The sequence below is a fragment of the Drosophila obscura genome, unplaced genomic scaffold, assembly GCF_018151105.1.
Source record: "Drosophila obscura isolate BZ-5 IFL unplaced genomic scaffold, ASM1815110v1 contig_4, whole genome shotgun sequence".
NCBI classification, from domain to species: domain Eukaryota; kingdom Metazoa; phylum Arthropoda; class Insecta; order Diptera; family Drosophilidae; genus Drosophila; species Drosophila obscura.
The window spans coordinates 515876-528824 of record NW_024542828.1 but is presented as its reverse complement, the minus strand read 5'-3'; the positions used below and the strand labels follow the sequence as shown (position 1 = coordinate 528824).

Genomic DNA, 12949 nt, shown 5'->3' with positions numbered 1-12949 from the left:
TTATAATTCACCCACAGCCTAGCGAGGGTTTGCTTTTATTTACAGAGGCAACTTTATAATTTACAAAAATGGTAACGAATAAATTCAAATATGTGGAAGCATATATATGTATGTATGTATATGTATATAACCTACTTGGATATTACATCTACAAAGGGACATGGGGGAGGGAGGTTTTTTGTTTTTATTGTAAACAAAAATGTTGGCCAAATATTTCAACATACACTTAATTTCCTGGTTCTACAATTAATTTTGCTTACAAACCGCATACCGCATAGCGGCTCGCATCTAGTGTATAGCGTGATCCTGCAGGTGCCAGAGATTAAGCAATCAACGTTATGAGCCGAGACCTAGAGAAAAACGTTAGCATTATCAATTGGGTCCACTGTGACGCCCATCTACACAATGTCTCCATGCTGGCGCTCTCTTTCACGGGCCGCTGCCGCTGCTATCCGGGATGCTTGTGCCACCGGAGGCTGCTGTGGCTGCTGTTGCTGACGTGCTCCGCCGGCAGGGTTGTTGCTGTTGCGATGCATAAAATTCCGAATATTTTCTTCCGTGTAGTCCACGATGCGGCGCTTCTTTCGACGCGCATATTGCTTCTGTTTCAAATAAATTTTTAGGATTCCCTTGACCGTTATGAAGGTAAGACCTCCCAGTAGCGTGCGATGCAACGTATTGTCCACAGAGTCGAAGAGAATGCGGCCCACAATGGACGAGATGGTGGGCAACAGAAGGGCGCCGCAGAAAACACGCGTTGCTGAAACTGGATCAGACAGAGCAGGTGTGGCCGGATTGCTGTTTATTGGCTGCTCCTCCTGTGTACTGTCGAGTTAATGGACAAATAAATACTGTGATCATCGAGATAGTTACAAAGGACTGTGTTCTCTTACAGGCTTGGATATATGAGGTTCACAAATGGGAATTTGCGCACCACTGTTCCGCGGTTGCGAATCAGACGCAGCAGAGCATCCTCCCAGCGAATTAAACGGCCAAGCACCAGACCAACTGGAATAGCTGGCAACCCGATCAGAAGAACGAGTGGATCCCCTGCCTCCATTATGGACATGCCATGCTCATGGCCCACAATCTGTCATTGGAAATGCGTTATTCAGGTGATCTTGATAGCATCTTGATAAAGTAAATGCTTGCCTGTAGGAATGTTACCGCCCCGTAGGTAACTGCTGTCCAATATAGCGAACCCACAAAGAAACCAGCGGCCAGGAATGGACTCAAACGTTTGATCATATTGTCCATCGCTTCCAAGGCTCCACCAAGTTTTCCCATTTGGGGGAACACAATTATGTATTCCGTTTGACACTGCGGGCAGGATACGGTGCGCAACGCATTTCCCTTCTGCGTCTTCTCATCGATCCAGCGATATAGGCAGCTCTGATGCACCCACTTGGTAGTCCCACGGCACTGGCACGGCTTCACCCAGGCAGCCAAACGGTTGTCCTCGTCGGTGGCAAAGCAAATCCAACAGCAACGTTCCGATTCAGGAGACTCCCCGCCCACCAAAACGGTTGTGGATGTGGTGGCATTTGTCGATGCTTTATCTGCGGGGGTGGAGACGTGGGCGTCCCCTGATCCTGGATCAGGTGGCAATATAAGAGTGGTGTGGTCATCAGCGGACTTGAGTGAAGTTACGGGCGGCGGACTATCATCGGTATAAACGTCAGTTGCAGTCGCAACATCGGCAGTGGGCGCTGCCGCATTGTCAGCCATTTCGCTGCAAATGTCACACCATATACTATTTGTGTTAATCGTCTGCACTAGAGTTTGACCTGTTCGATTGAGCTTACTCTGCGTGCGTGCCGCGGCCTCTTGTGTTGCTTCGTCTCTTTTTCCTGCACTGGGTACTTTCAGGTGAATAGTGTTGAAGGTACGAAAGTCTGAACTTTTGGTTGTAAAACAAAACTAAAGCGAAACTAAAAAAATTTGTTGATACATATCTACTTTCGATGAATTTTCTGTCAGACCAAGTACTATTTGGTATTCGATTCCCGACAGCGTCAGTGTTGCCAATTCAGCTTTTTTATGGCTAAGACGGGCTATTTTGAAAGTTTGGTTATTAGAAAACTTACAATTGCTATTTAAAATAAATATTTTGAATATACTCTATCCATGATAATTTAAAATAATGTGTAAATAATATACACCTTGTCCTTGCCGTGGGCAAAAGTATGAATACAAAAACCGCTATTTTTCTTTTCCTCCTTACTAAACGGTGACTGGTCACATTGATTGTTTTTATAACTGTGACGTCGCCACATCGAAATATTTCAAATATGTAAATATAAAGGGGTTCCGTGAAAATGTGGTATGTCCCATTACAGAGTCAAAAACAGAACAGAACCATTCATTTCATTTAATATTAGTCTCCCATGCGACCCACTCCCATAATATCATTACGAAGTACGATATATGCTTGGTGAAATATATATCATATATTTTCCATTCGAAATTCTATGGAATCTACATAGCAATTATTGCGACTATACGCTTATGTTAAATAATTTTGCATACAGTATATTAAAATTATAACAAGGAAAAGAATAGTCCGGTGCAATAGCGCCAATGAACCTCGTTGACTAAAAGCGCACAATAATAGAAAGAACCAAGTAGCTCTCCACCGCCATTCGTGACGAAGCTGCCGCTGGACTAACTGCTGTTAGTCCAGCTCGTTGTTGACGTTCTGCCTTCTCTGGGGCGTGCTCTGATCTTCCGCCTCCTCCTCGTCAAAGCCTTGCATCAGGCGACTGAAAATGTCGCCGAACATCCCACCCAATCCGGGAGGTCCGGCATGGGTCTCCGGCTGCTCATCAAAGTAGACGACTCCAATTTTCGTTGCGTACTTTAAGTATGACGTGTCGCGCTTTAGCGACGGATCGTAGAGCTTTTGCAGGGCACGGAAGCCCGTCACACTCTTTGTGTCAATCAAACGAAACAGAAAGTACAAAAAGTTGACCAGGGGCTCCTGGTAGGGAAACTCGTGTCTAAGTAGCTTAGGGTGGTAGCGTGTGTACTCAATGAACGTTTCCTCGGCGGATTTTCGATCCTTTAGCGACAGTTGCTGAAGAACGGCTTGCACCAGAAACAAATCCACCTCGCTTTGGAAGCCTCTGCTCTGGCTGATTTCAATCAGAACTCGACCACAGAGGCTGCCGTCCTGACAGAGGAGATAGTGGTGACGGGCCGCCTCTATGTTGCCCTCCGTCCAAAAAACGTGAGCAATGAGCTTGTGCAAGACCGGGTGCCCGTACTGTCCGTGCACAGAAATGCTCCATTTGATGGCGCGTTGCTGTAACGACAATACAATTAGCATACATTCCTCTGGAACATTTCATTACTTACAATCAGTGTCTCACGCTCCACTGTGCCTGAGCTAAGACCTCGTATTAGGGCGCCCAAGCGAGGCACCCAGAGGAAGTTGTCGGTGTCCTCAGGCAGTGGCCCCCTCTTCTCGAGTGTATCCACCAATAATAAACACAGGTCAGCCGCGCTGCCCTCCTGCTCCTTGGCAATCAGCTTCTGGGCCCCGTCAAAAAGCAAGTCCAGGCAGTCCTGGTAGCGTTTCTGCGCCGTATAACGAAAATATAACGTTCTGTACATCATGTGGGCTTCGTAGAACTCCCCCCCGGCCAAAGAATGAGACAACTTGGCAAGTACACGACTAACACCACGCTGGCCCGTGGAGTTGGAAGTCGAGCTGCTGCTGGCAATCTCGGTGGTGGTCATTGTGTATAACACGTATGCGGCACTGGACTTTTAGGCAATTTCTTGGTGATTTCGAAGTCTAATTTTATAAATTTATATTTATATGTATATACATCCCGATGAATAGATTATCGAAATCAAATTGCCGATGACACAACAATTGCATGTTCGCTGTGAATGACAAGATTAGTCTAGAGAAGAAGATCTTTGGAGACAAATATCGATTTCTTGGAAGCTATCAATAAAACAAGAATAACATGCGAAAATTTGTACTTGTATTTAAAAAAAAATTGTATTAGTATTTTCATTTTCTTAAAACACGTTTTCATTGCAATATAGAAAAAAAACGTACAAGCTAAACATCGATGTTCCGCCCCTTAACATCGATGTTTATAAAAATTAAAAAAAAAAACATCGATGCATCGATTGTAATATCGATGTTCTTCCACCTCTACAAGAAGAAGACAAGGCAACAGCGACATCAACACACAAAAAGCAAAAACAATTGTCTAATTTCCAAAAATAAATGGACAATGAGCCGAAGGAAAGCGATACTGGAGAAGACGAGACGGCCAGTGTAAACCTTGCCGTCGCCAGTTCTAGCTTTGCCCCCAATCGCTGGGTCAAACTGAATGTCGGCGGTCAGATATACACCACCACTATAGACACTTTGGTTGGCAGAGAACCGGACTCTATGCTGGCGCGAATGTTCCTGCAGGATGGCAGCATGAAGCCCAGCGAAAAGGATGAGCAGGGGGCCTATTTGATTGACCGAAGTCCGCGCTACTTTGAGCCCATCATTAATTACTTGAGGCATGGCCAGTTTGTCTGTGACGCTAACGTTAGCGTGATGGGAGTTCTTGAGGAGGCACGATTCTTTGGCATTTACTCGCTGATAACGCATTTGGAGGAGCGTCTTGGCCAGCAGGAGGAACCGCAAAGCGACAGACCACTTACCAGGATGGATGTTATAAAGGCCATCATACAAACATCCGTCATAACGGAATTGCGTTTTCAGGGAGTTAATCTGTCCGGAGCTGATTTACGGAAGCTAGATTTTCGCAACATTAACTTTAAGGTGAGCTGCCACATCATTCTACTACTTGTATCTTACGCTACTACATCCAATAGTACGCGAACATGTCGCACTGCAACCTTTCACACACCAACCTTAACTATTGTTGCCTGGAGCGAGCGGATCTGCAGTATGCGAACCTGGAATGCGCGCAATTGGTTTCGGTGCGAGGTCTTTGCGCCAACATGGTAAGATACCAGTAAATACTGTAAAGGATTGGTGGTTAAAGGTCCCTATCAATTTAGGAAGGGGCCAACCTACGCGGGTGCAATTTCGAGGATCCCACAGGCGTGCGTACCAATCTGGAAGGCGTTAATCTAAAAAGCGCCTGTTTGGAGAGCAGTAACATGGCGGGTGTCAATTTGCGAGTGGCCAACCTGAAGAATGCCAACATGAAGAATTGCAATTTACGGGCTGCCGTTCTGGCCGGGGCCGACTTGGAACGGTGCAATCTGTCGGGAAGCGATCTCCAGGAAGCAAATCTACGAGGAGCGAACTTAAAGGATGCCGAATTGACGCTAATGGTGACCCCCCTGCACATGTCGCAAGCCATACGTTGACGGAAGCATTTTTAATTTGTTGTTTTTAGCTACATAGAAGGGACAATACCGTGTGCAATTACATATCTCCGTAGAGGTCTAAACTATTGAAGCAGATTACGATTTTAAATTAATATTTGTAAATAATTCAGTTTTAAAACCTAGCCCCTTAAATAAACAGTATTAGGATTAAATTTCAAAATATATGTTACCGCCTCTGTATCGTTGTCATTTTTTCAATTTGATAGCTGTTGAAAGCAGTAACGAAAGGCTTGTGTGTGTGTGTGTGTGTGTGTACAACATTATTGTACATCAAACATTGAACAAAGGTTTGAGTTATTTTTACAATCTTTCCTTGCCCTACTTTTCATAAAAGCATCAATGACTTCGCTTAAAGCTAAGTTTATATATAGTCAGTTGCCTTGGCCTTTAATTTTATCTTAAATAGTTTTTTAAGATGTGAAACAGTTTTCTTCTCTCGATATGAAATAGTATGAAAATATTATAAGTATAGGTAGAAAAAAATCAAAGTCGATGGAAGTGATAATGGAACAGGATAGAGTCCATATGGATATAATTTTTTTTAAATTATAATTAATATAATACAAATTTTTTAGTTTTCTGTTTCAATTTTCATTACAATAATTTAGTGCGATAGGTTGACCGTTTACGGTAGAAAATTTATACTTTTCGGTACAAAACAAATCATGTCAAATATTTATTTTTCAATATATTAACAGACTTAACAAAATGACCGCCAAACTCCATTTAGCGCACAAAAAAATACCGAAACTTTTCGCTCTCAAATCGTGGTGGTTTTTCAATATTTGGTCTCTTTTTGGAGTTAAAGAGACCTCTTTTGTGGTGACTTTCCCCTCTTTTTCGTGGTGTGAGCCGCATGTTCCTAACGGGAACGTAGCAGCAATGAATCTCCTTCATCGTTTTTATTAATGATATGATTTAAAAAATTATCAATGGATATTTTTGTGGTACTCAGCGGACTTGTGAAGAAAAATATTCGGCACTTATATCGTATTTTTTGGGTACAAAAAGCAAAAAATATCTGTTATTGATGGTGGGCCGGCGGCTAAGTGGAGACCTCGGGTCTGGCGTGGATTTATATGGCCAAATGAATCTGGCGGACTCCCAAGATAAATATAAATGTACGATTCTCAAATTTAACAAGATCCCACTTTCTCTGATCACAAAAATAAAGTTTTCTAAAAACAGGAACGCTAGAATGGGCTTAGTTTGGCTCAATTTTTAACCAAACAATTGTATATCAAATACATGTAAAACTTAAGCAAGTAGTAGCTTAAAATAATAGTAAAAATAGTTCGTGGCGGGAGGAAGTTCTCCGAATCTCTCCAGCTTGTAGCTACGGCCAATTTTTGATGCACGCGACATTTTCCGACGGGTTGGTTGTCTCCTCAATTAATTGGCTTAAAGTGGGAATTATTTTCATTTACCAATAAATACTGAAACTGTAAACAATGCAATAAAAAGAACTTCTGAAAACTAGCCAATCTTGTAGAAAATTGATTTATCTATCGGATAAAATTATTTGTTAGGGCTGAGAGGGCTAACTAGCTAGTAATATTAAACTGAATATCAAAATCAATAATCAATAAAATAGAATATTATCCCATTGTCGATATTTAATATTTCCACGAGATTTATGTAACTTTAACATATTTTACGCATTACAGGTGAAAGATATCATTGGTATTTTTGTTTTGTAAGTAAAGAGAAGGATGGAGCTACAAGGAGCCTTTTCCACGGTTAACAAAGGGAGCTCCACTTTTTAAATAGAGGGGTGTTAAATGGGTTAAGTCTCGTTTGATCGCCAGTTTTTAAAAATATCGATTCTTGATATAATTAGAGATAAAAATATCGTACCGATAGTATTGCATCAAAATTAAAAATATCACCCATATCGATACATCGATATAATATCAACAATCCTATCGAAAACTGTCAGAAACGTGGTTTGTTGGAAGCAGCCGGAGAAAGACGACGTTGCCGTGTAACTTGTGTTCAGTGAAAAAGAAAAATTGTTGAAGAAAAAAAATAAGAAAAAACAGTTTAAGTACACAATTTATAAACGAATTACTATGGAAAATCCAAGCAACGCAGATCCCGCTGCAGCCGCCGCGGAGAATGGCGCTAACACAGCCCAGGAAGTATCGTCGACAAGTAAGTATTTGCCGTCAGAGTGACGAAGTAGAACAGAAAACTTGCATGTATTTTGCGCGAGTGTGAGAATGTTATCATAAATATTCTGCGTCGTGCTCGTATATGTGTTTAGTTGGTGCATTGCACTATTTCTCTGTCTTTAAAAGGGATCAAGGGCATAATTGTAGCGAAGCAGGGAGCTTAACCGAATATTTTTTCTTTTTTCTCACTCCCCCCGTTTACATTCGGCCATTTTACATGCAGTGCACAAAAAAGTTGTCAAAAATTCCGCCATATTTCTTTCTATGCGGCTCTTGCGGTAAATGAGTTGTCAAATTGCCGAAACGAAACTATGAATCAAAAAGAATCACGGATGAAGAAGGATGAGAGTAGGAAGATGACAAAAAGTACAACAAAAACATTGCCTGTACATGCCCGCTTTTTTCATGTCGGTCGGCGGGGTCTTAGTTTTTGTTGTTGATACTAATTACGTCATCGAGGCGCGCATTCTTATGCTAAAACTGCTGCGGCTGCTTACAATTACCACTTAGTAGTGGTGACCGCAAATAGTACACAGTGAATCATTTTCGGCAAACATTTTGACTGCTCTTGCTCGATCTGTGTAGTTTTTAGCCCGTGCTAATGTCATTATTGTCGCCTGTCGGTTGCCCCTTTCCCACAATCGCACACAAGCACACATCACTACTCACATGCATACATATTAATTGAGAAATTCGCGTTTTGATGAGCGCATCGCCGAGAAATGTTTAGTGCGTGTATGTGTGTGTGCGCGTGTATGTCTGTATGTGTGCTAGAGCGTTGCCAACTTATTGGTCATGCGTCAATATCGATATTTAAATGCTTTAAAATTGAATTTTCAAACACGCTCACGCAATTCTTTTCTGCACAAATGTAAGTACATATAATCAAGTGCATTCATGTGCACCAGAATTTGTTTGTAATCATTATTTCTGCACATACACGTACGTATGCATGCGTGTGTGTTCATGTGCATATACTACCGAAATTCAGACATGTGGCAACCCTTGCGAATGTTTTCCATGCAGATTTTTTTGTTGAAAGACAGTTCCCCCGCCGGCATTGGTAGTGTTTGTTTAGACTAAATTGCTGATATTTGATTGTTGGGCGTGGAAACCGGTTTATCAGCTCCAGTATCAGCTGCGAAATATATTCGCTTTCATTCCAGCATAAAACTGGCGCGATAACATGTATCTGCTATGAGCTCGGGTCAGCGATAAGAACAGGCGGCAACCGCCGCTCTCTTTTGGTTTTTTTTTTTACCTTTGCATTACGTGTAATGTGATGCTCGCGAAACTAATATGTTGGACCAATTGTTTCCTTCAACAGCTCAGCCCGTGGAGCCCACAAAGCGCTCGCTTCGTGTGCAGACCTGGAAAAAGATCCAGGAGGGCAAGGTTGGCATTGGATTTAACAACATATTCAATCGGATTCCTGCGTTTGTGGATGCCGATAAGGCTGCTGCATTGCTCATTCAGGAGGAGGAGTTTAAGAAGGCCGGTAAGTGGATTGAGTAAAAACTTACATAGAAAACCCATTTATGTTTGTTCTTTCCACAGAGCACATCAAGGTGAACATCGATCGCGCTCTTCACGACTTTAAGGAACAGGCTTTGCTCGCCGACAAGTCTGTTTATTTGCCCAGCACCCGCGACTCGTCGGCGCTGTGCCTTAAGGTTGATGTACCAGCCGACGCCACCGAGGAACAGAAGAAAGAGGCTCTGCGCGTCCAGGATATTCTCAATTTCCGCACGGAAATTGGACTGGAGAGCAAATTGAAACTTGATCTTGTGGTGATTGGCTCCGTCGTAGTTTCACGCGAGGGCTATCGAATTGGTCGTGGCAATGGGTTTGCTGACCTGGACATCGGTCTGCTCATTGAGTTGGGTGCCATAACGCCGGACACAGTGATAGCCACGATTGTGCACGATCTGCAGGTGGTGGACACTCTGCCCTTGAATCTGTTTCAGAAGTACGACACACCAGTGGACATTATCGTAACGCCCACCGAGGTCATACGCGTTGCAAAGCGCTTGCCCCGTCCCAATGGTGTTTTCTGGGAGATTTTGTCCGAACGTCGCCTTAAGATCTTGCCCGTTCTGCAACAGCTCAAGGAGCAAGAGGAGAGATCAGGCAAGACAATTGCCTTGAAGGCGGAGGACACTGATGTTGAGCAGCATCAAAACAATAGGCGCCGTCGTGGGCCGTTGCGTCGTCGCTTCCAACGAGGAAACCCAGCACGCACCACCTCACAGACTGACAACGAACAACAGGGCGTAAGTAAAAGCATTGATAAATCTGTATTGAAGTGTATATTAATTATATGGATATATTTCTAACCGATGCAGGAAAACACCCAGAAACGCGCACCACGTCGAAAGGGGGGTCGTTTCGTCAACCGCCGCAGACGCACAACCAAGGTTAATTTGATACTAGCTCGTGCCACACGGATCCCCTATTCACACTTTAATTTAATTGCAGTCTGAGGGCGATCAGTCTGGAGTTGAGGGAGGTGCCAAGAGTGAGGATCGTAAGTTCGATGAGGGTGGCGCTGGCGAGCGTCGTCAGACGAAGAAGAAAAACCGCGGGCCGCGTGACTTTTGCGTTAAGTTGACAAACTTGACCCGTGATATTCGCGTCAAGGATCTGAAGAGTGAGCTTCGCAAGCGCGAATGCAATCCGATGTCGATCGCATGGAAGGGTATGTAGTTAAAAAAAAACTCGAGGAGTACGGTGTCTCTTTACTCACTCGCGCTTTTTCGAACAGGCCACTTCGGCAAGTGCTTCCTCTACTTTGGCAACCGCAATGGCACTCCCAGCACACAGGATGATGTCGACAAGGTGTTGAAATCACTGAACGATCTCTCGCTGACCATCACCACCGGTGGCGAGTCGGCTCCGGCTCCGGTCGTCGCAGCTGGTGCGGAGGGTGATGTTGTGGCGAAGTCGGAGCCAGCCGAGTCTGTAGAGCCAGCGCAGACGAAAACCATTAACGTACACGTCGAGCTGGTCAAGTTTGGCACCAAAAAGAGTGGCGGCGCTGCCAATGCCGGTGCTGTCGAGGAGCAGGGCAACGCTGTCGATGGCGGTGCGCTGAATGGGGCAGAGCCTGCTACTGTGGAGGCCGAAGACGCGAGCGCTGCACGTATCGAGTCTGTGGACACCACCACAGTATAGTATGACCAAACGCTTAGCGCAGCCACCAAACGGCTGCGGCGGATGTCCGCCAGCAGCGCCACGCATGGAGTTCAACGAAAAAAAGTAACATTTTGTTTAGAAAAAGCCGAAAAATAACAAACAAAAAATGAGCATAAGCCGAACTCCAGACACACTACATACACACACACACTTACACTCATCTCCCAAACACACACACAAACATACTCGGAACATCATTTTTGCAGCTTGTAGTTTCTTCTCCTTCATTCTTCTAACAACAAACAAAAAAAAAAAACCAAAAGAGAAGAGCAAAAGCAGATTTTCTAAAGAGAACAGAACACACACATAACTGACGCTTTTCTAAACAATTGCATTTGTTTTTGCTTAAAAAAAAACAAAAGGAAAATTCGTTAAACCTTGTAAGCTATTCAACTTAATTGAATCTTTGAAATACTCCTTCCACAAATGCAGAGTGGAACACGATTTCTACTGAGAAACAATCATTCACACACTTGCTCTTAACGCTTCTCGAGTTAACGTTCCCCATGCTGGGGACTTTCTTGATTCTTTTCTATTTTCTCACCTTCGCAACGAGACCCAGCGACCATCTTCCGACCGCACCACACCCCCCAATGCAGTTGAGCTGCTGACGGCGGGGTGGGTGAGATGGGAATGATGGGTGAAAGATGTTAAAATGATATTCGTAAAATGTAATATTAACATAACAGTAAAAGCCCACAAATGAAATCGAGAGATCGCGGATTGAACCAGAGAAATTAACAAACTATTAACATGTTGCATTTTGCTGATAAAATAATATACAGAAGGGGATTAGATTATTATCGTAATTTGGTTAGTGTTTAGCCACTTTCGACACAGACACAGAACCCAATAATAACACCAACCCAAAACTAATATATTTAACGAGAGATCAACAAGTGCGTGAATACAACAATTATACATACAGAACATAATTATTTACTCTTTTTTATACAAAGAAAGGCATTACAAAAAATATGTGAAACATGAATGAAATATAACTTGAAATAAAAACTTCAAAAAAAATCGAAATTACGCTGCGAGTTTTATTGAGCTCTTCCGAACATATTCCAGTAGAGGTAAACCCCGCTTGGTGCAGTGCCTCTTTACATTTATTTTGATTTCAGCTAACATCTAACCATACATACACACATATGTACAAGGGGACTTAGACCTAGGACTTAGATAAGCAATAGAAATACCCTAAAATATATCAAATTATACATACGTATATTATTTGTATTTATGTATTTTACATCTACAAGTACACGTACAAAGGTGAAATTCAGCGAAACTCGAAAAATAGGTTCTGGTTCTCTTTGGATGGTTGCCAGCCAAATCATCTTGCGGTTCGGTGTGCAGGCCTATGTGGTGGGGGGTTGGGGCGTGGGGCTTTTGTTTGTGTTTGCAGTGAAACCTGTTGCGTTTCCATACGATGATACATACGCACATATGTATTATTAGTTCCGTGCGGAGGGTTCGGGTGCTAATCGTAGTTTAACACTACTTTTGTGCCGTGCTCGTTGCCTTGTCCAACATGCTGCTGAGCCGTGTCGGGGTGGCAGTTATAGCTCCGCCGCCTGTGCCCTGCGGGGACGGCGTGCGGTCAATGAATTCAATACTTTCACTCTCTTTGCAGGCGGAGCACCTTGTGTTGCCAGATGGCGAATTCGTGGCTGCTGGCGTGGGCGCGGGAGCGGGATTGGGAGTGCTGATCGCGGGGTTTGTTGCATGGCTAATAGACGTGGAAGTGGACGAGGCGGGCCTCTCTTGTATGGGGGCCAAGCTGTTGACTATGGAGTTGGCCATGGCCAATTCGAGCTCACGCTGCCAGTCGTTCTCCTTCTGCTCCATGGCCTTCCGCTTGAGCTCTTTGTAGCGATTGTAGACGATGAACTCTTTGATCAACACGGTCTCGGGGTCGCTGTCTCGCTGGGCCGACCGCTGTTTGGCCAAACGCTTCTTTTTTTTGTGCAGCGGCCGAGTCTCCACAATCATCTCCTCCAGTTCCAAGCAGGGGTCGCAGTTCAGGTGATCTTCGGGTGGCTTGAAGATGGGCTTTATTTTCTTGTCGAGCACCTGCTGAAAGTCAATGTTCCGCAGCAACGGTGTCTGATGCAGTTCCTGCTGAGTGCTGATCCTGCCACCGGGATAAGTGGAGAGCAACTGCAAGGATATGGTGCGGGATTTGATACGAAAATCAC

At 43.8% G+C, this 12949-nt stretch overlaps 5 protein-coding genes across 9 annotated transcripts in view; 2 read left to right on the top strand and 3 right to left on the bottom strand.

The window, feature by feature from the left end:
• Positions 1 to 161: 161 nt before the first annotated feature.
• On the bottom strand, positions 162 to 1979 carry LOC111068860 (E3 ubiquitin-protein ligase MARCHF5). Its single transcript, XM_022358616.2, has 4 exons — positions 1806 to 1979; positions 1153 to 1732; positions 894 to 1090; positions 162 to 825 (listed from the first exon to the last, which is right to left on the bottom strand). Exons 2-4 carry the CDS (start codon positions 1726 to 1728, stop codon positions 399 to 401), a joined length of 1200 nt encoding a protein of 399 aa, XP_022214308.2. The 5' UTR covers positions 1729 to 1732; positions 1806 to 1979; the 3' UTR covers positions 162 to 398.
• A 449-nt stretch (positions 1980 to 2428) lies between these two features.
• Positions 2429 to 3857, bottom strand: LOC111068868 (Golgi to ER traffic protein 4 homolog). The gene is made up of 2 exons (XM_022358626.2): positions 3358 to 3857; positions 2429 to 3304 (listed from the first exon to the last, which is right to left on the bottom strand). The coding sequence occupies exons 1-2, from the start codon at positions 3739 to 3741 to the stop codon at positions 2675 to 2677; spliced, it is 1014 nt and encodes a 337-aa protein (XP_022214318.1). The 5' UTR covers positions 3742 to 3857; the 3' UTR covers positions 2429 to 2674.
• Positions 3858 to 4169: 312 nt separating this feature from the next.
• Positions 4170 to 5538, top strand: LOC111068870 (BTB/POZ domain-containing protein KCTD9). Its single transcript, XM_022358627.2, has 3 exons — positions 4170 to 4798; positions 4852 to 4983; positions 5041 to 5538. Exons 1-3 carry the CDS (start codon positions 4247 to 4249, stop codon positions 5353 to 5355), a joined length of 999 nt encoding a protein of 332 aa, XP_022214319.2. The 5' UTR covers positions 4170 to 4246; the 3' UTR covers positions 5356 to 5538.
• Positions 5539 to 7317: 1779 nt separating this feature from the next.
• On the top strand, positions 7318 to 11074 carry LOC111068846 (methenyltetrahydrofolate synthase domain-containing protein). The gene is made up of 6 exons (XM_022358590.2): positions 7318 to 7530; positions 8878 to 9048; positions 9108 to 9823; positions 9896 to 9967; positions 10029 to 10248; positions 10315 to 11074. The coding sequence occupies exons 1-6, from the start codon at positions 7449 to 7451 to the stop codon at positions 10722 to 10724; spliced, it is 1671 nt and encodes a 556-aa protein (XP_022214282.1). The 5' UTR covers positions 7318 to 7448; the 3' UTR covers positions 10725 to 11074.
• LOC111068847 (serine/threonine-protein kinase 32A) overlaps positions 10738 to 12949 on the bottom strand; it is a 29374-nt gene continuing 27162 nt past the window's right edge. For all 5 annotated transcript variants that reach the window (XM_022358592.2, XM_022358591.2, XM_022358596.2 and 2 more), the window contains one exon: positions 10738 to 12911. In XM_022358592.2, the coding sequence (XP_022214284.2) occupies positions 12249 to 12911 (663 nt within the window). In that variant the 3' untranslated portion in view covers positions 10738 to 12248. The remainder of the gene's footprint in view (positions 12912 to 12949) is intronic.

Bases quoted from the DNA above. Each gene is read 5' to 3' on its own strand.
- LOC111068860 (XM_022358616.2), bottom strand. From the start codon at position 1,728: ATGGCTGACAATGCGGCAGCGCCCACTGCCGATGTTGCGACTGCAACT. The intron at 1,091-1,152 runs GCAAGCATTTAC...TTCCAATGACAG, and splicing joins GGGCGGTAACATTCCTACAG to ATTGTGGGCCATGAGCATGG. The intron at 826-893 runs GTAAGAGAACAC...TTAACTCGACAG, and splicing joins AACCTCATATATCCAAGCCT to TACACAGGAGGAGCAGCCAA.
- LOC111068870 (XM_022358627.2), top strand. From the start codon at position 4,247: ATGGACAATGAGCCGAAGGAAAGCGATACTGGAGAAGACGAGACGGCC. The intron at 4,799-4,851 runs GTGAGCTGCCAC...TACATCCAATAG, and splicing joins TTCGCAACATTAACTTTAAG to TACGCGAACATGTCGCACTG. The intron at 4,984-5,040 runs GTAAGATACCAG...CTATCAATTTAG, and splicing joins GAGGTCTTTGCGCCAACATG to GAAGGGGCCAACCTACGCGG.
- LOC111068846 (XM_022358590.2), top strand. From the start codon at position 7,449: ATGGAAAATCCAAGCAACGCAGATCCCGCTGCAGCCGCCGCGGAGAAT. The intron at 9,824-9,895 runs GTAAGTAAAAGC...TAACCGATGCAG, and splicing joins CTGACAACGAACAACAGGGC to GAAAACACCCAGAAACGCGC. The intron at 10,249-10,314 runs GTATGTAGTTAA...TTTTTCGAACAG, and splicing joins GATGTCGATCGCATGGAAGG to GCCACTTCGGCAAGTGCTTC.
- LOC111068868 (XM_022358626.2), bottom strand. From the start codon at position 3,741: ATGACCACCACCGAGATTGCCAGCAGCAGCTCGACTTCCAACTCCACG. The intron at 3,305-3,357 runs GTAAGTAATGAA...TTGTCGTTACAG, and splicing joins TGGAGCGTGAGACACTGATT to CAACGCGCCATCAAATGGAG.